The sequence below is a fragment of the Magallana gigas genome, chromosome 7 (genome assembly GCF_963853765.1).
Source record: "Magallana gigas chromosome 7, xbMagGiga1.1, whole genome shotgun sequence".
NCBI classification, from domain to species: domain Eukaryota; kingdom Metazoa; phylum Mollusca; class Bivalvia; order Ostreida; family Ostreidae; genus Magallana; species Magallana gigas.
Window position 1 is genome coordinate 32060976 of NC_088859.1, and position 23912 is coordinate 32084887.

General features: G+C 35.8%; 1 protein-coding gene and 5 non-coding genes across 8 annotated transcripts; all 6 read left to right on the top strand.

Moving 5' to 3' along the window:
• Positions 1-501: 501 nt before the first annotated feature.
• LOC105318404 (chorion-specific transcription factor GCMb) lies at positions 502-7089 on the top strand. Of its 3 annotated transcripts, none has more exons than XM_066067151.1 (6): positions 502-599; positions 3119-3218; positions 5004-5253; positions 5414-5622; positions 5707-5785; positions 5922-7089. In XM_066067151.1, exons 2-6 carry the CDS (start codon positions 3120-3122, stop codon positions 6956-6958), a joined length of 1674 nt encoding a protein of 557 aa, XP_065923223.1. In that variant the 5' UTR covers positions 502-599; position 3119; the 3' UTR covers positions 6959-7089. The 3 variants fall into 3 exon arrangements, with proteins under 3 accessions (XP_065923223.1, XP_011413817.3, XP_034312748.2); XM_011415515.4 differs by lacking the exon at positions 502-599 and adding an exon at positions 1333-1472 and having other exon boundaries at positions 5922-7088; XM_034456857.2 differs by lacking the exon at positions 502-599 and adding an exon at positions 1952-1978.
• A 663-nt stretch (positions 7090-7752) lies between these two features.
• Positions 7753-7834, top strand: Trnas-uga (transfer RNA serine (anticodon UGA)). The gene has a single exon. It is a non-coding gene; the product is annotated as a tRNA-Ser (tRNA).
• A 3915-nt stretch (positions 7835-11749) lies between these two features.
• Positions 11750-11831, top strand: Trnas-uga (transfer RNA serine (anticodon UGA)). The gene has a single exon. It is a non-coding gene; the product is annotated as a tRNA-Ser (tRNA).
• A 4639-nt stretch (positions 11832-16470) lies between these two features.
• On the top strand, positions 16471-16552 carry Trnas-cga (transfer RNA serine (anticodon CGA)). Its single transcript has one exon. It is a non-coding gene; the product is annotated as a tRNA-Ser (tRNA).
• Positions 16553-19621: 3069 nt separating this feature from the next.
• Positions 19622-19703, top strand: Trnas-uga (transfer RNA serine (anticodon UGA)). Its single transcript has one exon. It is a non-coding gene; the product is annotated as a tRNA-Ser (tRNA).
• A 3525-nt stretch (positions 19704-23228) lies between these two features.
• Positions 23229-23310, top strand: Trnas-uga (transfer RNA serine (anticodon UGA)). The gene has a single exon. It is a non-coding gene; the product is annotated as a tRNA-Ser (tRNA).
• Positions 23311-23912: the final 602 nt, after the last annotated feature.

A 23912-nucleotide genomic window follows, 5' to 3' on the forward strand; every position in this document is an offset into this window, starting at 1 on the left:
TGCTGAATTATAATGTGCAATTTATGCGCTGCTGAAATATTTCTGTCCTGCACAGGAACATATACGTAGTAATGTGGGGTCGTAAATTCAATCTTAATAAATATTGTCACATTGTATATATTGCAATCTTTTGAAAAATGGCTAGGTTATGCATTCATTACATTATCATACCACTGCGTGTAAAATCCGATAACTATGACTTTTCTGCTGAATCTTTATTGAATTTTAAAAATTTGAAAACTTTTCTTTTATTCAAAATGGGTTTATGCAAAATACTGTAGTATCCAAAATCTCCTTCATTTTTTAGGGGGCGGGATTCTCCGTGGAGGGAGCATGGAACGGGATATCCGGTGATAGACTGTCTCGCAGCATCTGTAGAAATACCCCGGGGCTACCCTAACCCGCTGACCACTTGAGCTAGATAATGCTGTATCTAAATTCAATTTCTCCTCTTATGATTGACCTCTTGTACGTATTGTTCTTTTGCAGATTGCTGTCCAAATTCGTCCACTCGGGCGATTAGGTGGTCGCGGCGTTTAACCCGCGGAAACCTTTCTTAGGGGGAGATCAGAGCACGTCGCTACGTATTAGTGGCCAGGGTGAGTAACAATAGAAGAGCTAGGGTTAATTCTCACTGCAAGAAACCTATTCACGTTTGGGTAATATGGAAATAATGAGGAGTTACCGGGGGTGTCATCCCAGTCAACGTAATGGTCAGTGCCAAAAGATGTAACAATAATGAATCTATTAATGACAATTTTCTAGGACTGTATGACAGTCTAAATTTCCTCAATATTGAAACGAAAATCGTTGCTCAGATGCGCTCGCTGTTTTTTGTTGTTTTTTTTAACAGACAACCTGGGTTTTTTTTCAAACAGACAACGGAATAGCTGTTGATTTTAATTTTTTTTTATTGTAACAAAAATTAAAAGATTTGTTTATGACATTTGTGAAATGTTACTCTTATCATTTGAAATGTACAAATTGAAATTGAACGAAAATAAGACACCCACGTAGAAGAGAAAAAGGGAAAAAAATACTGTCGAGGGGAATTAAAAACCACAAAAGACGTCAAATATTCATCGATATGGTCCACTCCAAACTCGGACACGGAGCCCTAGAAGAAAAATGGCGCTTTCAATAGCCCACTCGATATACCTTTATTAATAACCATTTAACGATTGTGAACCCGACATGTTAAAGTTGTGAAATAAAATTCATACTGACAGATGCAAGGATAATTAAATATTTGCAGATATTACAATCCTCTTCTTCGATACAGAACTTGACCTAATGATGGAAGCACAGGTGCGCGCTCATTTCCTCGTGGGACGGACTACACCAATCCGGCGCTTGCGATTGGTCGAAGACCTGAAAATTGATCGATAGTGCCGATTATAAGAATATTTCACGTTTTGGCAAAATGATAGTTAAAAAGATATATTTATATTTGGTTAAAGCATACTCAGTCGGTAAGTTATTTTTTATTATAATGAACTTTTCACAACAAAGGGGGGTAAAAATTCCCGGGGTTTGATCACAATGTATTTGATAATTTGAACAACCAATATTCATTGCATAAATTTTCTGGTGAAAAAAAAATCGGTTACTCATTCTAAATTTTGAATTGAAGAAACATGTAAATAAAACATCGCAAACAAAGTATTAAAACTAAAGCTCGCCAGCCAGCTGGGGCTCGGAATACTTCGCGACAATAGGAAGATGTTCTCTTCGCTCCATCTTTCTGTCACTTTAAAGGTTTCGGTGGAAACCAACCCGACTATCACTTTACCCAAATCTTTCACTGGTCTGATTGAGTTTATGCAAATGTCTTATTCAGAGGGTTTCTTCATTATCTAGAAATTATGAAATATACGAGACGAAATATTCACTTGGTGTCTGATTATTTCTTTTTCGGGGTTAATGGGGGTACGTGTTAACAGGACACCGGTTACGGACACGCGAGGGCGCGCGCCAGGTTAGTTCCGTCTTATTTCTTCGACATTTATATATTTTTGAATTTATGTATAAAATCAGAAAACTTGCATATAATGATATTGTATTAACATACTGCGAATATAATTCGTGTCATCTTTGAATTACTTGAATAATTGTTTATTATTTTCAACAGAACAATTTTACACTCGGTCGATCGTTTAATTCATATAGTTAAAAATGATTAGTAATATTGTGCTAGTACTAACGAGAAGAAGCCATAGACGGAAAGGTACATTTGAATATTGCAAGAAATGCTGCTTTTATCCTAAGAATAATTATTAATATATGCACGCGTGTTCTTATTAATTAAAATTTTGACAATTCTTCATTCATATGTTCTTAAGTATACATATAATTTTTTTTCTTCGTTATTCTAAACAATTCTTATTCAACATTTTGTAAAAGCCATGTGAGCCGATAACTTTATGCAAATGATTTTTTTCGGACATTGTCATCAGAATCGTGATTTTTCAATTGTTGTCTATTTAACGACTCACAAAAATCTTTAAACTCTGCGATGAAAGTTATAAAATTTCCGGTTGTAAAATTTTTTTGTGACCATTTAGAACCAAGCGAGTCAAGTGCTGGGGGTTTAGGGACAAAAGGGATTATATCGAGTCCTCTAATTGAGGTGGACTCCATTTGGAGGTCGCGCGACAGGCAGAAAAATGTTACAGCAACAAACTTTTTATCATATGATAACACCTCCCTGATGATAAATTCACAGCTAGATAGACTCCGCTAAAATCCATGTCTCCCTAATGCGCCCGACGAAGTTGCGCATGCACGTGTGATGAAAAAAGAAAATATGAAATCAACTCATTGCCCATTGTTCGTTGGACGCAATCCATGGGTGTGAAAGCGTGTATTCGTGTCATAAAAAAGAAAAATAAATTTGTCAGAGTGTAAACAATTTTCTCCGATCCTCGACATAATAAATTTATCAATATCATAAATTTATATGAAATCATTCAGCGCCGAAATTTATAATGACTGGGAGGTGATGAAGTAACCCGAAATTAGAAAGAGAGGATAATTTGAATTATAATGTGGCTATGTAATGGCAGACTGACGGGTTTATGGAGGGTGGTGATCAGGGTTTTTTTTGTGTGTTTTATAGGATGACACTAACAGAGGAACCTTGCTATCAGGCCCCGCTCCACGACAGCGGTCCCGAGAAACCTCACAAGTGGGACATCAATGATAGCACGCTGCCCATGGTGAGTAAAAAAGTCTAGCAATGTCTTCAGTCATCTCCCCCCTAACTCCCCAATCATAATTTTCATGTAGTTCTTATGAAACCGTACCTTAAATTTAATATAAAAATTATTTGTGCTTATTTCTATTTTACTGAACTCTTGATAAGTTTAAAAAATAATTCTTGATTTGATGTGAAAACTAATAAGATTATTTTGCTTTGACAACGCTTTTCAACAGTTTAACTGATTGCATGTATAGACGTTGTTTATTTCAGAAAGTACAACTTAGGACAGTACAGCCCATCAGTAGTTATGTAATAATGATTACTATAATATGCAAGCAGACAATATTTAGACTCCCCTCAGTCTAAATTAGGGTGGTGATACCCCTGGTCAAGTGTTCCACAGTTCTCATAGTTCCTTATGAATATATAAATAATGGAGCTATTTTCAAAAATGCTTTGTCATTTTGTTAATACACGAATGTAAATATAAGGGGCTAAAATTTTGCTAAAGAAGACGAGTGAATAAGGCGTGTAAATTGCCTATATGAGGACAGATAAGATACTATATGAAATAAAGATTTCAAGAAATCTCATATATTTTCCTAAATTATTGAAAACGGTGTACATTTACCATAACATCGATTTATAACCTTTAAATATGTTAAATACTTGGAATATGTTGATTTAAACTATCATATGTGTGTCAAAACCTCCAAATGGTGTCATTTTAAAAACTTCAATGCCTTTTCTTTTATAGAGTCGGTCTGGGCTCCATATTTTTGTCATAGTTTATACATGTATAAGGTTTAGAAGAAATCGAACCAATTTTAATTAACAAACACGTGGAGGGATGACTCACTACACTTTAAAAATGCAATTTTGTATCCAAACAATTGACCGTTTTAGAAAAATAATACAAGTCCGTAAATTTGTAGTCGAAGTATACACTTGGCTCAGGGATCAGAGCACCAGACATTAGGTAACATTATAGAGCTAAAACTTTTATGTTGTGGGTTCGATACCACCAAAATTTCAGAATTTATTCTTTTTTCTTATCGTTTCTCAAAACAGTAAGAACTGAATATAGTTAGAAATCGTCCTTTTGTAAACTTGTATTATAACATTATGAAGTATATTTATTTGGAAGAAATTAAATTTGAAATTGTATTTTACAACTAAACCAAATGGGCATTTGCGCTATCTTATTTCCCCATTTTCAAATTTACTAATGAAAAAAGGATTATTTTAAAGAATATTTCTCTTCTTTTTTTTTAATCCGCCAGTCGCTAAGAATAATATTTTCTTCTTTTTTTCTTTTATAAAGATGTAACATAGAAAGTGAATGGTTAAGGCATATTAGATAGTAATTGCACTAAAAATTCTAGTTTAACATCCAATTACATGTATAGATGTGTTTATATCAAAACTATAATAGACATGAATTCTATGACTGTTATACAAAGGGAGAATTCTGTAGGAAAAAAATTCAGCACCAATTTAAGGAATTTGAAGTTGCAAGTTTAACATAAGAGCTGACAATTTACATACGAAGTTATTATTAACTACTCTTTAGATAAACTATAACTTGTTTAGACGCAATTTCAAAAAAAATAAAATTAACACATGTACAAATAAATTGATTTACTTTAGAAATGAATGGTTTTACATATTTTTTTCATAAATAGTTACTAGTATTTCGTGAGACTTGAAAAATCTGACTTTGTCGTAACTCTAATTGATATTTATTTATTTATCTATTATATATATTTTTTATAAAATGGCAGCTGTTACTGTGTTGTAGGTGTGTGAGGTGGACGATTTCCAGGAATGGCCGGACGGTAACAACCGCTTTGTATACAGCAGTAACTGTGAGGACGCCCGCCGACACATCAGCGGCTGGGCCATGCGGAACACCAACAACCACAACGCCCATATACTCAAGAAGTCCTGTCTGGGAGTGTTCGTCTGTTCCTACGACTGTACCTTACCCAACGGAGAAAAAGTCCACCTTCGGCCCGCCATTTGTGACAAAGCGAGGAGAAAACAGATAGGTTTGTTACCCTGCTTATCGTAAGGAATCAAGATTTCAAATGATACAGATTGGTCCCATTCTTTTAGAGTTAAATTTGACTTTCATTATTGCTATCAATGACACAAACAAACGTACCAAAACTTGAATATCTTACACCTTTTTCCATGTATAATGTTCAGGTAAGCAATGTCCCGGACCAAACTGCCGTGGTCACCTGGAATTGATGACGTGTAAGGGACACTGTGGCTATCCAGTGACACACTTCTGGCGACATATCAACAACGCCATCTTCTTCCAAGCCAAAGGAGTTCATGATCATCCCAGACCGGAAATCAAGTCCTCAGCGGAAGCGAGGCGGCATCACAAACTGAAACATAAATCACCCGTGGTGAGTTTTAGAATAAAATATCAGTGTTTGACTGGCCGGATACAAAATTTCAATAAAAATTAATATTTAACCTTTGTTTAACAGTCAGGGATAATTCACAAAAAACGAAAACGAGAGATGTTATGGTCGTCAACGAAAGAACGTTCAACGAAAGTTTATCCCGGTAAGTAGCTATATATGTATCAATGACGTACATTCTCTATTTGCTAGAGCCCAGTTGATTGCCCCGTGTGCTTAAACCACAGTCTTCTGCAGGTGTATATTTAAAATGAATGAGAAATATTGTTCCATCTTTTCAGGATTTGATATACTTTGTTCCTGTCCGCCATTTGAATGCACGTGTTCCCACGTCCGAATGCAATATAAGGAAACACATGTTGACAACGAACGAGCGAACTTCCCCCTTTGTCCCGCCTCCTTCACCCCACAGATCTACGAAGCTTCGCCCTCACCTTGGCAAAGACCGACCATGGACAGCAATTACACCTATAACGCTGTTCATCGTCAACATGCCTTAGAACCGACTTTTCCGGAAAACGACAATCTACCTTCTTTATCGGCTTTCAACTCTTCTTTCGCAAACACACCACGACACGCAGACACATCGTATCCACGATTCGAAGTGTATCGAGGATCTGATAGGGGATTCCCTTACACGGACACGTCAGGTCAGCGATTTCCCAACCCGGCTGAGCGCTACAGCCGGACTCCCAAAAGCTGTTACGATACACGAGACTTCTATAGTAGCTCCTGCCTGGAGAGACCTAAACCGTTTTCTGATCCTCATTCCATTAAGATAAAGACAGAAAATTTCGATTCCGAATTTGGAAACATTTCTTCACTTTCCAACCAGTGTGCGCTTACAAACCGCATAGAGACTGACTCGAATCGCTTACTTCGAGAAGACAACGGTCAAGAATTTTCCCAACTTCAAGACATTGATTCGAACCCTCTCTACAACATGAACGACGTCACGGATTCGGACTTGATTCAAACGTTTTTTTCTCGAATGCCATCGGAACAGTTTGACGAATCGTCATTCATTCCGTCATCTCTGACTCAAACAAACACAGGTCCTAAATACATAGAACTCAAGCCTCTAAAGAAAGCAAAATCGGAAATGCATTCGCTTGCGATATCCACGTCACCACAACTGTTTCAGCATCGAAATGTTCATGACGTCAGCAGTGAAGGGTATTCGACGGGTCACATTCGGTCTCAGCCTGGGTGTAGTAATGTTGTCAATGACCCCTATTATCATAGCGATTCTCATCAATATCCTCCTAACAAGCAATCGTGTAACCACAGCATTAATATCACTCTGACTTACAATTAAACTAACCATCATATACATAAACGCTGAATTTCGTCCGAGAACTGATGATGGCCTATACTATTAATTATTGATAGAACAAGTTGTTAAGGAACAGTATTCAACTTTAATATCGTGAAAACAATTAAAAACAAGTGAAAGTATTCAATGAATATTAAATCAGTTGAATATTTGTTTGTGTTGTGTTTATATTTTAGAAACACGAGTCACCGTCGACCGCGGCGCTCTGTCACGTGATCATCAAGCGCTGAGTGACGTGTGAAGAGTACAATAATTAATTGTAGATTAGCATGGTGACATCAGCTTTGTTGATTTTACGACAAGATTGATCAATGACTGTTAAATTAATCCCCCTTGTATCAAAAGGCCATTAGTCTTTATATACAATGAGAATATTGGCACTCAGTGGTTTTATTTTCCATGCCAAAAAATTTCATTATGCGTTCGGCAGTTTAAATAAAGTCTGTTCCATCTATAAATTTATAGTCACCATGATTTTAGTATATATTTTGCTGATCAATTTTTAGTTAAATTGATTAAAATTCTATTTAAAATATATCTTGAGAGAAAAGATATAAAAATCAATTGCAATTTTTTTTCTTTTCAGATGGCTAATTATTATTAAATCTCATCTAGTTTAAATATAGATTTAAAAAAGAAACATATTATGATTTATTTCTTGAATTATTTATATTCAGGCTGAAATCAGATACAAGGAAATAATGGAAAAGTAGTATATTAAGTCAATAAAATAATATTAATTTAATTAAAATGGGCATTTAAATCCTAATTAAAAAGCTGTGATGGCCGAGTGGTTAAGGCGTTGGACTTGAAATCCAATGGGGTCTGCCCGCGCAGGTTCGAACCCTGCTCGCAGCGATAAAGTTTTTGATGTGTCCTAATTAAGGTGGCATGGGACATCTTCGTATTGTGACAAAAAGAAATTCTAGCATACAATAAAATTTAAGTATAATTTAATGACAACAACATTGTGACGTAGGTCTGCCCATTTCATTGCAAGCCACTTAGTCATGGCTCTTTGAACTCTGCAAGATTTGTCTGGCCTTTGAGATAAGACTACGCAATCTGTGAATATTTTGCTTGAAACCGAGTCAATAGATAGCTACGCCCTGCTGAATGTCCACGGTCTTGTTAAAATGGTTCCAAGAGATGGAGGGTCGAGATTGGTGTGGGTTACATCTCCCTTCAAATGTACTAACTCCAAAATACTCGAAGCTTTTCTGAACCTATCTTTAAAGTAAAACAACTATTTCTTTAAAAAGGAATTAACGTATAGGTATAGTAGTGAATCACGAGAATTTCATTTCTTATTGGGCTAGAACATTTACCTCCTAAATTGGATTCCCAAACCTATCATGATGGAAAATTCGTACTTAATCACGTAAACACACGTTTACATATGGTAATAAAATTTGATAAAATTAAAATAAATATCCAGTAACATTTTTTTTGGGTTTAATTATGGTGCCTAATCTCAAAGTAGTGTGAGGGGGACCATTGGGTAAGAATAAACAGAACTATGCATTTACATGAACAATATATATTACATGTACATGTACATCATGAACAGAAAGAAAGTGGTCCGGACCCCCCCCCCCTCTCCCTTCCTGAGAGTTTGACGAATAAGTTATTTCACTCAAAGTCATCAGAATTAGACACTGAACCCCTTCTACTGTAAAAATGAGCCCATCTCTATAGTTTTTAAACAAATAAGGATGCATATCTTAAAAAAAACCCATAAAGTAAACAGTAGAAAAACAGACCAGAGTACATGTATATGCAAGATCAGTTAACAATAGTGGATTAAAATCTTGTGCTGGAATGTTTGTTTGCCAAAATATTTTGAGACCACAATTATTTTTTCGATGGGTGGGGGTAATGAGGATAAAAGTTTCCCCATATTAGGGAAACTTCTAAATCCGCGCCTGTTGTGATTCAAGAATTACACCATCAGTCGAAATCGGATTGAACTCGAGAATAATATACGGAGGCCGGTTGGAGTTATAAAAAGCATATTTTGTCTGATGTTATAGAAGGTCGCCTCATATTTATCTTAACAATTTATATGGATGTAAACAGATTTTCGTAGACAAGTACTTACAGACAAAAAGTGTTTTGTTTTGACGATGACAAAAACCTTTTGTTTATTGATGAATTAAAGAAAACGGAAATTAAACACCTGAATTTTGCTTCTGATTTGCTCCGGACTTAAATGAGGCACGTCTTCTGATAAAACGCTGGGTTTTTCCTTAGATGGTAACACATTGTAGACGGCAACACGCAAGTGCAGATATAAGAATTCAATAAAAGTTGAAGTCAATAGCCCCACCCTTACCCACATCACAAAAAATTCCGACTCCTTAAGTATCTTTTTAGGAAAACCAAAATATTTTCCTCTTCGCATATGGCAAATGGGATGGAAGCAGTCGCGTACGAGCACCTGAAGACGTTTCCTTTTTAATGGTACAGTCGTTATTATCAATTATGTATAACTTAGTCAATCAGTTGACTCATCAGCGTTGTTGTTTCGTGTAACAAGTTAAATACAAAAGAACTTAACTTTACACATATTGAATCCATGTTAGACCACTTCAAATTTAACTTCAGTTCAAAAAACAAGAGGCCCAAGGGACCAAATCGCTCACCTGATCAACAATTGTCTTAATTCTGATCAAATTAGCATAACAGTATCAAAATATCTTGACAACTAAGTACAGTAGATCTTGCTAAAAAAAAGTTAAAAATCTGCCAATTATTATACACCTCTTTTTTTTTGGTAAATACCAAGCCCCTTTTAATGTTGTACCTGTAAGAAGATTTTTCTCTAATCCTATATACCCCCCCCCCCCGCCCCTCCCCCATTTCGTTATGCAATCATGGTTTCATCAAACTTAAATCTACATAACCTGTGCTTTCACACTAAGTACTAAGTTTAGGACCGAAAACTTTCCCAGAATATTTTTAAAGATTTTCTCTATATATTCCTATGTTAAAATTAAAACCGCCATCACGGCCCCGCCCTACCACTAGGGACTGTGATTTTGCAAACTTGAATTTACACTACCCAATGATGCCTCTACAAAAGTTTAAGCTTTTCTGGCCAAATAGTCTTTAAAAAGAAGAGTTTTAAAGATTTTCTCTATATTCCTATGTAAAAATCCATCCCCCTTTGTGGACTCACCCTAACCTTGGTCTATTATTTAAACAAACCTGAATCTATACGATCTGGGGGTGCTTCCACTTAAATTTTGGCTTTCCTGGCCTAATAGTTTTGAGAAAAAGATTTATAAAAAAAAATTCTATATATAAAAATTTATCCCCCATTGTAGCCCCACCCTACCCACAGGTACCATGATTTGAACAAACTTGAATCTACACTACCTAAGGATGCTTCCTCTTTCATTTGAGCTTTCCTGGCCTAATAGTTTTTGAGAAGAAGATTTTTAAAGATTTTCTTTATATATTCCTATGTAAAACTTGATCCCTAAATTGTGGCCCCACCCTACACCCAGGGACTATGATTTGAACCATCTTAAATCTACACTACCTTAGGATGCTTCCATTTTAATTTGAGCTTTTCTGGCCTGATAGTTTTTGAGAAGAAGATTTTAAAAGATTTTCTCTATATATTCCTATGTAAAACTTGATCCCTAAATTGTGGCCCCACCCTACCCCCGGGGACATTGATTTGAACAAACTTGAATCTACACTACCCGAGGATGCTTCCATTTTAATTTGAGCTTTTCTGGCAATATAGTTTTTGAGAAGAAGATTTTTAAAGATTTTCTCTATATATTCCTATGTCAAACTTTATCCCCCTCTTGTGGCCCCTCCCTACCCCCGGGGACCATGATTTGAAGAAACTTGAATCTACACTACCTGAGGATGCCGCCACACAAGTTTAAGCTTTTCAGGCCTAATAGTTTTAGAGAAGAAGATTTTTGAAAAATACCAACAAATGTTCAATAATTCCCAATTATCTCTCCTTGTAAGAGGGTGTGGCCCTTCATTTGAACAAACTTGAACCCCCTTCACTTAGTGGTGCTTTGTGCCAAATTTGGTTGAAATCTGTCCAGTGGTTCTTGAGAAGAAGATGAAAATGTGAAAAGTTTACAACGACAGACAACGGACAAATTGTGATCAGAAAAGCTCACTTGAGCCTTTGGCTCAGGTAAGCTAAAAAAAAGGTTAGGTCCATTGTCCTAACCCACATATTTTGTCATCCAAAAGATATACCTGGTATATATAAAGCGCCGTTCAGTGCTGCACTGATCAGATGTTAAATGAATACACATTTCTGACACTTTTCAGATCGAATTTCTGCCCAACTAACTACTCAGTACATTTTAGATCTTCTATCAATCTGTGGATCATTTTTGTTTAGATGGAAGATAATTTTCTGTACCAAATATGAATAACATCTTCCCAACTCAAGGGTTTCTGATCCGTGGACCGAAAACCCTTGGCTAGGGAAGATGTGTGAATATTTCTTATCGCTTTTCTTTTGAGGGTCGCTAGACACTTATTGGTGTCTGCCAGATAATTGTGTGGCTACCGCTATATAATTTTGTTGCAACCACCAGATGTTTAACTGGCCTTCGCTGCTGAAAGTTTTTGGCAGTTGCCAGAGAAATATTTGTCACAAATGGCAGCAATTGGCTTCCGTACAACTACAATTACATTGCTAAGCCAGCGTATGTATACATATCACACAAAACAGGATCGATTATCAATTTATTTTTATCTATAATGATAAGATTAACATGATTTTAAGCTGTGATGGCCGAGTGGTTAAGGCGTTGGACTCGAAATTCAATGGGGTCTCCCCGCGCAGGTTCGAACCCTGCTCGCAGCGATTAAGTTTTGATAGTGTCCTAATTAAGGTGGCATGGGACATCTCTGTATTGTGACAAAAACAAATTCTAGCATACAATAAAATTTAAGTATAACTTAAGGTCAGACGACACTTTACTCGAGCATCTTTTTAGTATCTACTCGTAATAGAGAGTTCCAATAAAAAAATTTACAATAATTTCTAAAGTAATAAAAATTTACTAATAAAAGAATATGTGCATAGATGACTGAGTGGTTAGAGCAGTGGCCGCTCACTGCCAAGAGCGTAGATTCCAGAGGTATTGAGTTCAAAGCCCGAAGCCAGCCGAGATAGAGTTCCAATATAGTGAATTTCGCTGTGCTATATATTTATCTTTATATCAGCATTTCAAGTGCATTTTCAAGAAAAAATTGAGGAACGTGTCGTCTGACCTTAAAGTATTTTTTCTTACCCAAAGTTGGTACCCATCAGCGTAGCACAAAGGGTTAGAGCGTTTACTACGAATCTGTCATGAGTAAAAATTCTACTAGGGCTTTTATAATTTTTACCTTTCCAAAAAAATTTAAAACTTATTTCTTGGTCAAATATTGTAAAATTTGAAAGTTCTAAACCGGTAAAAGTATTCTTATTTTAATGTACTTTTATCCACATTGATATTGACAGGTGTCCAATACAACCTTAACTAACTATACTTGTGTGTAGTGAAATACACTAAACCAAATTACTATAATTTGATTGTAATGAAATGCACAGAACATTACCATGGAAATGAGAATATTCAAATTTTACGACATGATTTTATTAGAACAATCTTAACAAGAGCTTGGACTTTGGGTGGTTGTGTCAAACAGCATTGTGACGTAGGTCTGTCCATTTCATTGCAAGCCACTTAGCCAAGGCTCTTTGAACTCTGCAAGATTTGTCTAGCCTTTGAGCTAAGACTACGCAATCTGTGTATATTTCGCTTGAAACCGAGTCAATAGATAGCTACGCCCTGCTGAATGTCCAAGGTCTTGTTAAAATGGTTCTAAGAGATGGAGGGTCGAGATTGGTGTGGGTTACATCTCCCTTCAAATGTACTAACTCCAAAATACTCGAAGCTTTTCTGAACCTATCTTTAAAGTAAAACAACTATCTTTTTAAAAAGGAATTAACGTATAGTAGTGAATCACGAGAATTTAATTTCTTACTGGGCTAGAACATTTACCCCCTAAATTGGATTCCCAAACCTATCATGATAGAAAATTCGTACTTAATCACGTAAACACACGTTTACATATGGTAATAAAATTTGATAAAATTAAAATAAATATCCAGTAACATTTTTTGGGGGGTTAAATTATGGTGCCTAATCTCAAAGTAGTGTAAGTGGGACCATTGGGTGAGAATAAACAGAACTATGCATTTACATGAACAATATATATTACATGTACATCATGAACGGAGCGAAGAAAGTGCTCAAGACCCCCCCCCCCCCTCCTTTCCCAAGAGTTTGACGAATAAGTTATTTCATTCAAAGTCATCAGAATTAGACATTGAACCCCTTCTACTGTAAAAATGAGCCCATCTCTATAGTTTTTAAACAAATAGGTATGCACATCCTTAAAAAAAAACAAAGTAAAAAGTAGAAAAACAGACCAGAGTATATGTATATACAAGATTAGTTAACAATAGTGGATTAAAATCTTGTGCTGGAATGTTTGTTTGCCAAAATATTTTGAGACCACAATTATTTTTTCGATGGGTGGTGGTAATGAGGATAAAAGTTTCCCCATATTAGGGAAACTTCTAAATCCGTGCCTGTTATGATTCAAGAATTACACCATCTGTCGAAATCGGATTGAACTCGAGAATAATATACGGAGGCCGGTTGGAGTCATAAAAAGCATATTTTGTCTGATGTTATAGAAGGTCGCCTCATATTTATTTTAAAAATTTATATGGACGTAAACAAATTTTCGTAGACAAGTAGTTGCAGACAAAAAGTGTTTTGTTTTGACGATGACAAAAACCTTTTGTTTATTGATAAATTCAAGAAAACGAAAATTAAACACCTGAATTTTGCACTGGTTGCCGTCTTCTGATTTGCTCCGGACTTAAATAAGGCACGTATTTTGATAAAACGCTGGGTTTTTCCTTAGATGGTAACACATTGCAGACAGCAACACGCAAGCGCAGATATAAGAATTCAATAAAAGTTGAAGTCAATAGCCCCACCCTTACCCACATCACACAAAATTCCGACTCCTTCAGTACCTTTTTAGGAAAACCAAAATCTTTTCCTCTTTGCATATTGCAAATGAGATGGAAGCAGTCGCGTACGAGCACCTGAAGACGTTTCCTTTTTAATGGCACAGTCGTTATAATCAATTATGTATAACTTAGTCAATCAGTTGAATCATCGGCGTTTTTGCTTAGTGTAACAAGTTAAATAAAAAAGAACTTAACTTTATACATACTGAATCCATGTTAGACCCCTTCAAATTTAACTTCAGTTCAAAAAACAAGAGGCCCAGGGGCCAAATCGCTCACCTGATCAACAATTGTCTTAATTCTGATCAAATTAGCATAACAGTATCAAAATATCTTGACAACTAAGTACAGTAGATCTTGCTAAAAAAAGTTAAAAATCTGCCAATTATTATACACCTCTTTTTTTGGTAAATACCAAGCCTTTTTTAATGTTGTACCTGTAAGAAGATTTTTCTCTATTCCTATATACCCCCCTCCCCCCCGCCCCTCCCCCATTTCGTTATGCAATCATGGTTTCATCAAACTTAAATCTACATAACCTGTGCTTTCACACTAAGTACTAAGTTTAGGACCGAAAACTTTCCCAGAATATTTTTAAAGATTTTCTCTATATATTCCTATGTAAAAATTAAAACCGCCATTACGGCCCCGCCCTACCACTAGGGACTGTGATTTTGCAAATTTGAATTTACACTACCCAATGATGCCTCTACACAAGTTTAAGCTTTTCTGGCCAAATAGTCTTTAAAAAGAAGATTTTTAAAGATTTTCTCTATATATTCCTATGTAAAAATCCATCCCCCTTTGTGGACTCACCCTACCCTTGGTCTATTATTTAAACAAACCTGAATCTATACGATCTGGGGTGCTTCCACTTAAATTTTGGCTTTCCTGGCCTAATAGTTTTGAGAAAAAGATTTATAAAAAAAAATTCTATATATAATAATTTATCCCCCATTGTAGCCCCACCCTACCCACAGGTACCATGATTTGAACAAACTTGAATCTACACTACCTAAGGATGCTTCCTCTTTCATTTGAGCTTTCCTGGCCTAATAGTTTTTGAGAAGAAGATTTTTAAAGATTTTCTTTATATATTCCTATGTAAAATTTGATCCCTAAATTGTGGCCCCACCCTACACCCAGGGACTATGATTTGAACCATATTAAATCTACAGTACCTTATGATGCTTCCATTTTAATTTGAGCTTTTCTGGCCTGATAGTTTTTGAGAAGAAGATTTTAAAAGATTTTCTCTACATATTCCTATGTAAAACTTGATCCCTAAATTGTGGCCCCACCCTACCCCCGGGGACATTGATTTGAACAAACTTGAATCTATACTACCCGAGGATGCTTCCATTTTAATTTGAGCTTTTCTGGCAATATAGTTTTTGAGAAGAAGATTTTTAAAGATTTTCTCTATATATTCCTATGTAAACCTTTATCCCCCTCTTGTGGCCCCTCCCTACCCCCGGGGACCATGATTTGAAGAAACTTGAATCTACACTACCTGAGGATGCCTCCACACAAGTTTAAGCTTTTCAGGCCTAATAGTTTTTGAGAAGAAGATTTTTGAAAAATACCAACAAATGTTCAATAATTCTCAATTATCTCTCCTTGTAAGAGGGTGTGGCCCTTCATTTGAACAAACTTGAATCCCCTTCACTTAGTGGTGCTTTGTGCCAAATTTGGTTGAAATCTGTCCAGTGGTTCTTGAGAAGAAGATGAAAATGTGAAAAGTTTACAACGACAGACAACGGACAAATTGTGATCAGAAAAGCTCACTTGAGCCTTTGGCTCAGGTAAGCTAAAAAAAGTTTAGGTCCATTGTCCTAACCCACAAATTTTGTCATCCAAAAGATATACCTGGTATATATAAAGCGCCGTTCAGTGCTGCACTGATCAGATGTTAAATGAATACACATTTCTGACACTTTTCAGATCGAATTTCTGCCCAGCTAACTTCTCAGTACATTTTAGATCTTCTATCAGTCTGTGGATCATTTTTGTTTAGATGGAAGATAATTTTCTGTACCAAATATGAATAACATCTTCCCAACTCAAGGGTTTCTGATCCGTGGACCGAAAACCCTTGTCTAGGGAAGTTGTGTGAATATTTCTTATCGCTTTTCTTTTGAGGGTCGCTAGACACTTATTGGTGTCTGCCAGATAATTGTGTGGCTACCGCTATATAATTTTGTTGCAACCGCCAGATGTTTAACTGGCCGTCGCCGCTGAAAGTTTTTGGCAGTTGCCAGAGAAATATTTGTCACAAATGGCAGCAATTGGCTTCCGTACAACTACAATTACATTGCTAAGCCAGCGTATGTATACATATCACACAAAAACAGGATCGATTATCAATTTATTTTTATCTATAATGATAAGATTAAAATGATTTTAAGCTGTGATGGCCGAGTGGTTAAGGCGTTGGACTCGAAATCCAATGGGGTCTCCCCGCGCAGGTTCGAACCCTGCTCGCAGCGATTAAGTTTTGATAGTGTCCTAATTAAGGTGGCATGGGACATCTCTGTATTGTGACAAAAACAAATTCTAGCATACAATAAAATTTAAGTATAACTTAAGGTCAGACGACACTTTACTCGAGCATCTTTTTAGTATCTACTCGTAATAAAGAGTTCCAATAAAAATTGTTATAATTATTTCTAAAGTAATAAAAATTTACTAATAAAAGAATATGTGCATAGATGGCTGAGTGGTTAGAGCAGTGGCCGCTCACTGCCAAGAGCGTAGATTCCAGAGGTAGTGAGTTCAAAGCCCGAAGCCAGCCGAGATAGAGTTCCAATATAGTGAATTTCGCTGTGCTATATATTTATTTTTATATCAGCATTTCAAGTGCATTTTCAAGAAAAAATTGAGGAACGTGTCGTCTGACCTTAAAGTATTTTTTCTTACCCAAAGTTGGTACCCATCAGCGTAGCACAAAGGGTTAGAGCGTTTACTACGAATCTGTCATGAGTAAAAATTCTACTAGGGCTTTTATAATTTTTACCTTTCCAAAAAATTTAAAACTTATTTCTTGGTCAAATATTGTAAAATTTGAAAGTTCAAAACCAGTAAAAGTATTCTTATTTTAATGTACTTTTATCCACATTGATATTGACAGGTGTCCCATACAACCTTAACTAACTATACTTGTGTGTTGTGAAATACACTAAACCAAATTACTATAATTTGATTGTAATGAAATGCACAGAACATTATCATGGAAATGAGTATATTAAGATTTTACGACATGATTTTATTAGAACAATCTTAACAAGAGCTTGGACTTTGGGTGGTTGTGTCAAACAGCATTGTGACGTAGGTCTGTCCATTTCATTGCAAGCCACTTAGCCAAGGCTCTTTGAACTCTGCAAGATTTGTCTAGCCTTTGAGCTAAGACTACGCAATCTGTGTATATTTCGCTTGAAACCGAGTCAATAGATAGTTACGCCCTGCTGAATGTCCAAGGTCTTGTTAAAATGGTTCTAAGAGATGGAGGGTCGAGATTGGTGTGGGTTACATCTCCCTTCAAATGTAATAACTCCAAAATACTCGAAGCTTTTCTGAACCTATCTTTAAAGTAAAACAACTATCTTTTTAAAAAGGAATTAACGTATAGTAGTGAATCACGAGAATTTAATTTCTTACTGGGCTAGAACATTTACCTCCTAAATTGGATTCCCAAACCTATCATGATGGAAAATTCGTACTTAATCACGTAAACACACGTTTACATATGGTAATAACATTTAATAAAATTAAAATAAATATCCAGTAACATTTTTTTTTTGGGGGGGGGGTTAAATTATGGTGCCTAATCTCAAAGTAGTGTGAGTGGGACCATTGGGTGAGAATAAACAGAACTATGCATTTACATGAACAATATATATTACATGTACATCATGAACGGAGCGAAGAAAGTGCTCAAGACCCCCCCCCCTCCTTTCCCAAGAGTTTGACGAATAAGTTATTTCATTCAAAGTCATCAGAATAAGACATTGAATCCCTTCTACTGTAAAAATGAGCCCATCTCTATAGTTTTAAAACAAATAGGGATGCATATCCTTAAAAAAAAACAAAGTAAAAAGTAGAAAAACAGACCAGAGTATATGTATATACAAGATCAGTTCACAATAGTGGATTAAAATCTTGTGCTGGAATGTTTGTTTGCCAAAATATTTTGAGACCATAATTATTTTTTCGATGGGTGGTGGTAATGAGGATTAAAGTTTCCCCATATTAGGGAAACTTCTAAATCCGCGCCTGTTGTGATTCAAGAATTACACCATCTGTCGAAATCGGATTGAACTCGAGAATAATATACGGAGGCCGGTTGGGGTCATAAAAAGCATATTTTGTCTGATGTTATAGAAGGTCGCCTCATATTTATTTTAAAAATTTATATGGACGTAAACAAATTTTCGTAGACAAGTAGTTGCAGACAAAAAGTGTTTTGTTTTAACGATGACAAAAACCTTTTGTTTATTGATAAATTCAAGAAAACGAAAATTAAACACCTGAATTTTGCACTGGTTGCCGTCTTCTGATTTGCTCCGGACTTAAATAAGGCACGTCTTTTGATAAAACGCTGGGTTTTTCCTTAGATGGTAACACATTGCAGACAGCAACACGCAAGCGCAGAAATAAGAATTCAACAAAAGTTGAAGTCAATAGCCCCACCCTTACCCACATCACAAAAAATTCCGACTCCTTCAGTACCTTTTTAGGAAAACCAAAATATTTTCCTCTTTGCATATGGCAAATGAGATGGAAGCAGTCGCGTACGAGCAACTGAAGAAGTTTCCTTTTTAATGGTACAGTCGTTATAATCAATTATGTATAACTTAGTCAATCAGTTGAATCATCGGCGTTTTTGTTTCGTGTATCAAGTTAAATAAAAAAGAACTTAACTTTTACATACTGAATCCATGTTAGACCCCTTCAAATTTAACTTCAGTTCAAAAAAAAAAAGTTTAGGTCCATTGTCTTAACCCACATATTTTGTCATCCAAAAGATATACCTGGTATATATAAAGCGCCGTTCAGTGCTGCACTGATCAGATGTTAAATGAATACACATTTCTGACACTTTTCAGATCGAATTTCTGCCCAACTAACTACTCCGTACATTTTAGATCTTCTTTCAATCTGTGGATCATTTTTGTTTAGATGGAAGATAATTTTCAATACCAAATATGAATAACATCTTTCCAACTCAAGGGTTTCTGATCCGTTGACCGAAAACCCTTGGCTAGGGAAGATGTGTGAATATTTCTTATCGCTTTCTTTTTTTGAGGGTCGCTAGAAACTTATTGGTGTCTGCCAGATAATTGTGTGGCTACCGCTATATAATTTTGTTGCAACCGCCAGATGTTTAACTGGCCGTCGCCGCTTAAAGTTTTTGGCATATTTGTCACAAATGGCACCAATTGGCTTCCGTACGACTACAATTACATTGCTAAGCCAGCGTATGTATACATATCACACAAAAACAGGATCGATTATCAATTTATTTTTATCTATAATGATAAAATTAAAATGAATTTTAAGCTGTGATGGCCGAGTGGTTAAGGCGTTGGACTTGAAATCCAATGGGGTCTCCCCGCGCAGGTTCGAACCCTGCTCGCAGCGATGAAGTTTTTGATAGTGTCCTAATTAAGGTCAGACGACACGTTCCTCAATTTTATATAACATTTTCCAGGAATTTGTTAATGGTTTACTACTTCTCCGACAAGCTTTCGTGCAAAAGATTAGGATACCTTACCAGGCATTTCTGCAAAATACTAGAGAATGCAATTTCCTATATAATCTTCTTGAAAATACACCTGAATTGCTGATATAAAAATAAATAATCAGCGCAGCTAAATTCACTACTAGTATATATATTGGGCCAGGCTTTGAATCACACCTAGAACCTACGCTCCAGGCAGAGAGAGGCCACGGCTCTAACCACTTGGACATCTAGGCATATATCCATAAACAAGTAAATTTTAATCATTTTAAAAATCATTATATAAATAATAATTTTAATTGGAACTTTTTGTTACGAGGAGATACAAAAAATACTCGAGGAACGTGCCGTCTAACCTTAAGGTGGTATGGGACATCTCTGTATTGTGACAAAACACACAAATTCTTGCATACATTAAAATTTAAGTATAACTTAAGGTCAGACGACACGTTCCTCGAGCATCTTTTTTAGTATCTCCTCGTAATAAAGAGTTGCAATAACAATTATTACTTTTATATAATTATTTTTAAAGTACCAAAAATTTACTTATAAAAGAATATCTACCTAGATGGCCGAGTGGTTAGAGCAGTGGCCGCTCACTGCCAAGAGCGTAGGTTCTACAGGTCGTGAGTTCAAAGCCCGACCCCGGCCGAGATAGAGTTCCAATATAGTGAATTTCGCATTGCTATACAATTATTTTTATATGTGCATTTTCAAGAAAAATATATGTAAAATTGAGGAACGTGTCGTCTGACCTTAAAGTATTTTTTCTTACCCAAAGTTGGTACCCATCAGCGTAGCACAAAGAGTTAGAGCGTTTCCTACGAATCTGTCATGAGTAAGAATTCTACTAGGACTTTTATAATTTTTACCTTTCCAAAAAATTTAAAACTTATTTCTTGGTCAAACATTGTAAAATTTGAAAGTTCTAAACCGGTAAAAGTATTCTTATTTCAATGTACTTTTATCCACATTGATATTGACAGGTGTCCCATACAACCTTAACTAACTATACTTGTGTGTAGTGAAATACACTGAACCAAATTATTATAATTTGTTTGTAATGAAATGCACAGAACATTACCATGCAAATGAGTATATTCAGATTTTACGACATGTTTTTATTAGAACCATTTAAAAAAGACCTTGGACTTTGGGTGGTTGTGTCAAACAGCATTGTGACGTAGGTCTGTCCATTTCATTGCAAGCCACTTAGCAATGGCTCTTTGAACTCTGCAAGATTTGTCTGGCTTTTGAGATAAGACTACGCAATCTGTGAATATTTTGCTTGAAACCGAGTCAATAGATAGCTACGCCCTGCTGAATGTCAAAGGTCTTGTTTAAATGGTTCTAAGAGATGGAGGGTCGAGATTGGTGTGGGTTACATCTCCCTTCAAATGTACTAACTCCAAAATACTCGAAGCTTTTCTAAACCTATCTTTAAAGTAAAACAACTATTTCTTTAAAAAGGAATTAACGTATAGTAGTGAATCACGAGAATTTCATTTCTTACTGGGCTAGAACATTTACCCCCTAAATTGGATTCCCAAACCTATCATGATAGAAAATTCGTACTTAATCACGTAAACACACGTTTACAAATGGTAATAAAATTTGATAAAATAAAAATAAATATCCAGTAACATTGATTTTTTGGGGGGTTTAATTATGGTGCCTAATCTCAAAGTAGTGTGAGTGGGACCACTGGGTGAGAATAAACAGAACTATGCATTTACATGAACAATATATATTACATGTACATCATGAATTGAAAGAAAGTGGTTGCGACCCCCCCCCCCCCTCTCTCTCCCTTCCCAAGAGTTTGACGAATAAGTTATTTCACTCAAAGTCATCAGAATTAGACATTGAACCCCTTCTACTGTAAAAATGAGCCCATCTCTATAGTTTTAAAACAAATAGGGATGCATATCCTAAAAAAAACATAAAGTAAAAAGTAGAAAAACAGACCAGAGTACGTGTATATATACAAGATCAGTTAACAATAGTGGATTAAAATCTTGTGCTGGAATGTTTGTTTGCCAAAATATTTTGAGACCACAATTATTTTTTCGATGGGTGGGGGTAATGAGGATTAAAGTTTCCCCATATTAGGGAAACTTCTAAATCCGCGCCTGTTGTGATTCAAGAATTACACCATCAGTCGAAATCGGACTGCACTCGAGAATAATATACGGAGGCCGGTTGGAGTCATAAAAAGCATATTTTGTCTGATGTTATAGAAGGTCGCCTCATATTTATCTTAAAAATTTATATGGACGTAAACAAATTTTCGTAGACAAGTAGTTACAGACAAAACGTGTTTTGTTTTGACGATGAGAAAAACCTTTTGTTTATTGATAGATTCAAGAAAACGAAAATTAAACACCTGAATTTTGCACTGGTTGCCGTCTTCTGATTTGCTCCGGACTTAAATAAGGCACGTCTTTTGATAAAACGCTGGGTTTTTCCTTAGATGGTAACACATTGTAGACAGCAACACGCAAGCGCAGAAATAAGAATTCAATAAAAGTTGAAGTCAATAGCCCCACCCTTACCCACATCACAAAAAATTCCGACTCCTTTAGTATCTTTTTAGGAAAAGCAAAATATTTTCTTCTTCGGATATGGCAAATGAGATGGAATCTACGAGCAACTGAAGAAGTTTCCTTTTTAATGGTACAGGCGTTATTATCAATTATGTATAATTTAGTCAATCATTTGACTCATCGGCGTTTTTGTTTCATGTAATTGTTACAAGTTAAATACAAAAGAACTTAACCTTATACATACTGAATCCATTTTAGACCACTTCAAATTTCACTTCAGTTCAAAAAAAAAAAGTTTAGGTCCATTGTCCTAACCCACATATTTTGTCATCCAAAAGATATACCTGGTATATATAAAGCGCCGTTCAGTGCTGCACTGATCAGATGTTAAATGAATACACATTTCTGACACTTTTCAGATCGAATTTCTGCCCAACTACTCAGTACATTTTAGATCTTCTATCAATCTGTGGATCATTTTTGTTTAGATGGAAGATAATTTTCTATACCAAATATGAATAACATCTTCCCAACTCAAGGGTTTGTAATATGTGGACCGAAAACCCTTGGCTAGGGAAGTTGTGTGAATATTTCTTATCGCTTTTCTTTTGAGGGTCGCTAGAAACTTATTGGTGTCTGCCAGATAATTGTGTGGCTACCACTATATAATTTTGTTGCAACCGCCAGATGTTTAACTGGCCGTCGCCGCTTAAAGTTTTTGGCAGTTGCCAGAGAAATATTTGTCACAAATGGCACCAATTGGCTTCCGTACAACTACAATTACATTGCTAAGCCAGCGTATGTATACATATCACACAAATACAAGATCGATTATCGATTGATTTTTATCTATAATGATAAAATTAAATTGAATTTTAAGCTGTGATGGCCGAGTGGTTAAGGCGTTGGACTTGAAATCCAATGGGGTCTCCCCGCGCAGGTTCGAACCCTGCTCGCAGCGATAAAGTTTTTTATAGTGTCCTAATTAAGGTGGCATGGGACATCTCTGTATTGTGACAAAAACAAATTCTAGCATACAATAAAATTTAAGTATAACTTAAGGTCAACAGCATTGTTACGTAGGTCTGTCCATTTCATTGCAAGCCACTTAGCCATGGCTCTTTGAACTCTGCATGATTTGTCTGGCCTTTGAGCTAAGACTACGCATTCTGTGTATATTTCGCTTGAAACCGAGTCAATAGATAGTTACGTCCTGCTGAATGTCCAAGGTCTTAATAAAATGGTTCTAGGAGATGGAGGGTCGAGATTGGTGTGGGTTACATCTCCCTTCAAATGTAATAACTCCAAAATACTCGAAGCTTTTCTGAACCTATCTTTAAAGTAAAACAACTATCTTTTTAAAAAGGAATTAACGTATAGTAGTGAATCACGAGAATTTAATTTCTTACTGGGCTAGAACATTTACCTCCTAAATTGGATTCCCAAACCTATCATGATGGAAAATTCGTACTTAATCACGTAAACACACGTTTACATATGGTAATAAAATTTAATAAAATTAAAATAAATATCCAGTAACATTTTTTTTTGGGGGGGGGGGGT

Bases quoted from the DNA above. Each gene is read 5' to 3' on its own strand.
- LOC105318404 (XM_066067151.1), top strand. From the start codon at position 3,120: ATGACACTAACAGAGGAACCTTGCTATCAGGCCCCGCTCCACGACAGC. The intron at 5,254-5,413 runs GTTTGTTACCCT...TATAATGTTCAG, and splicing joins AGCGAGGAGAAAACAGATAG to GTAAGCAATGTCCCGGACCA. The intron at 5,623-5,706 runs GTGAGTTTTAGA...TTTGTTTAACAG, and splicing joins TGAAACATAAATCACCCGTG to TCAGGGATAATTCACAAAAA.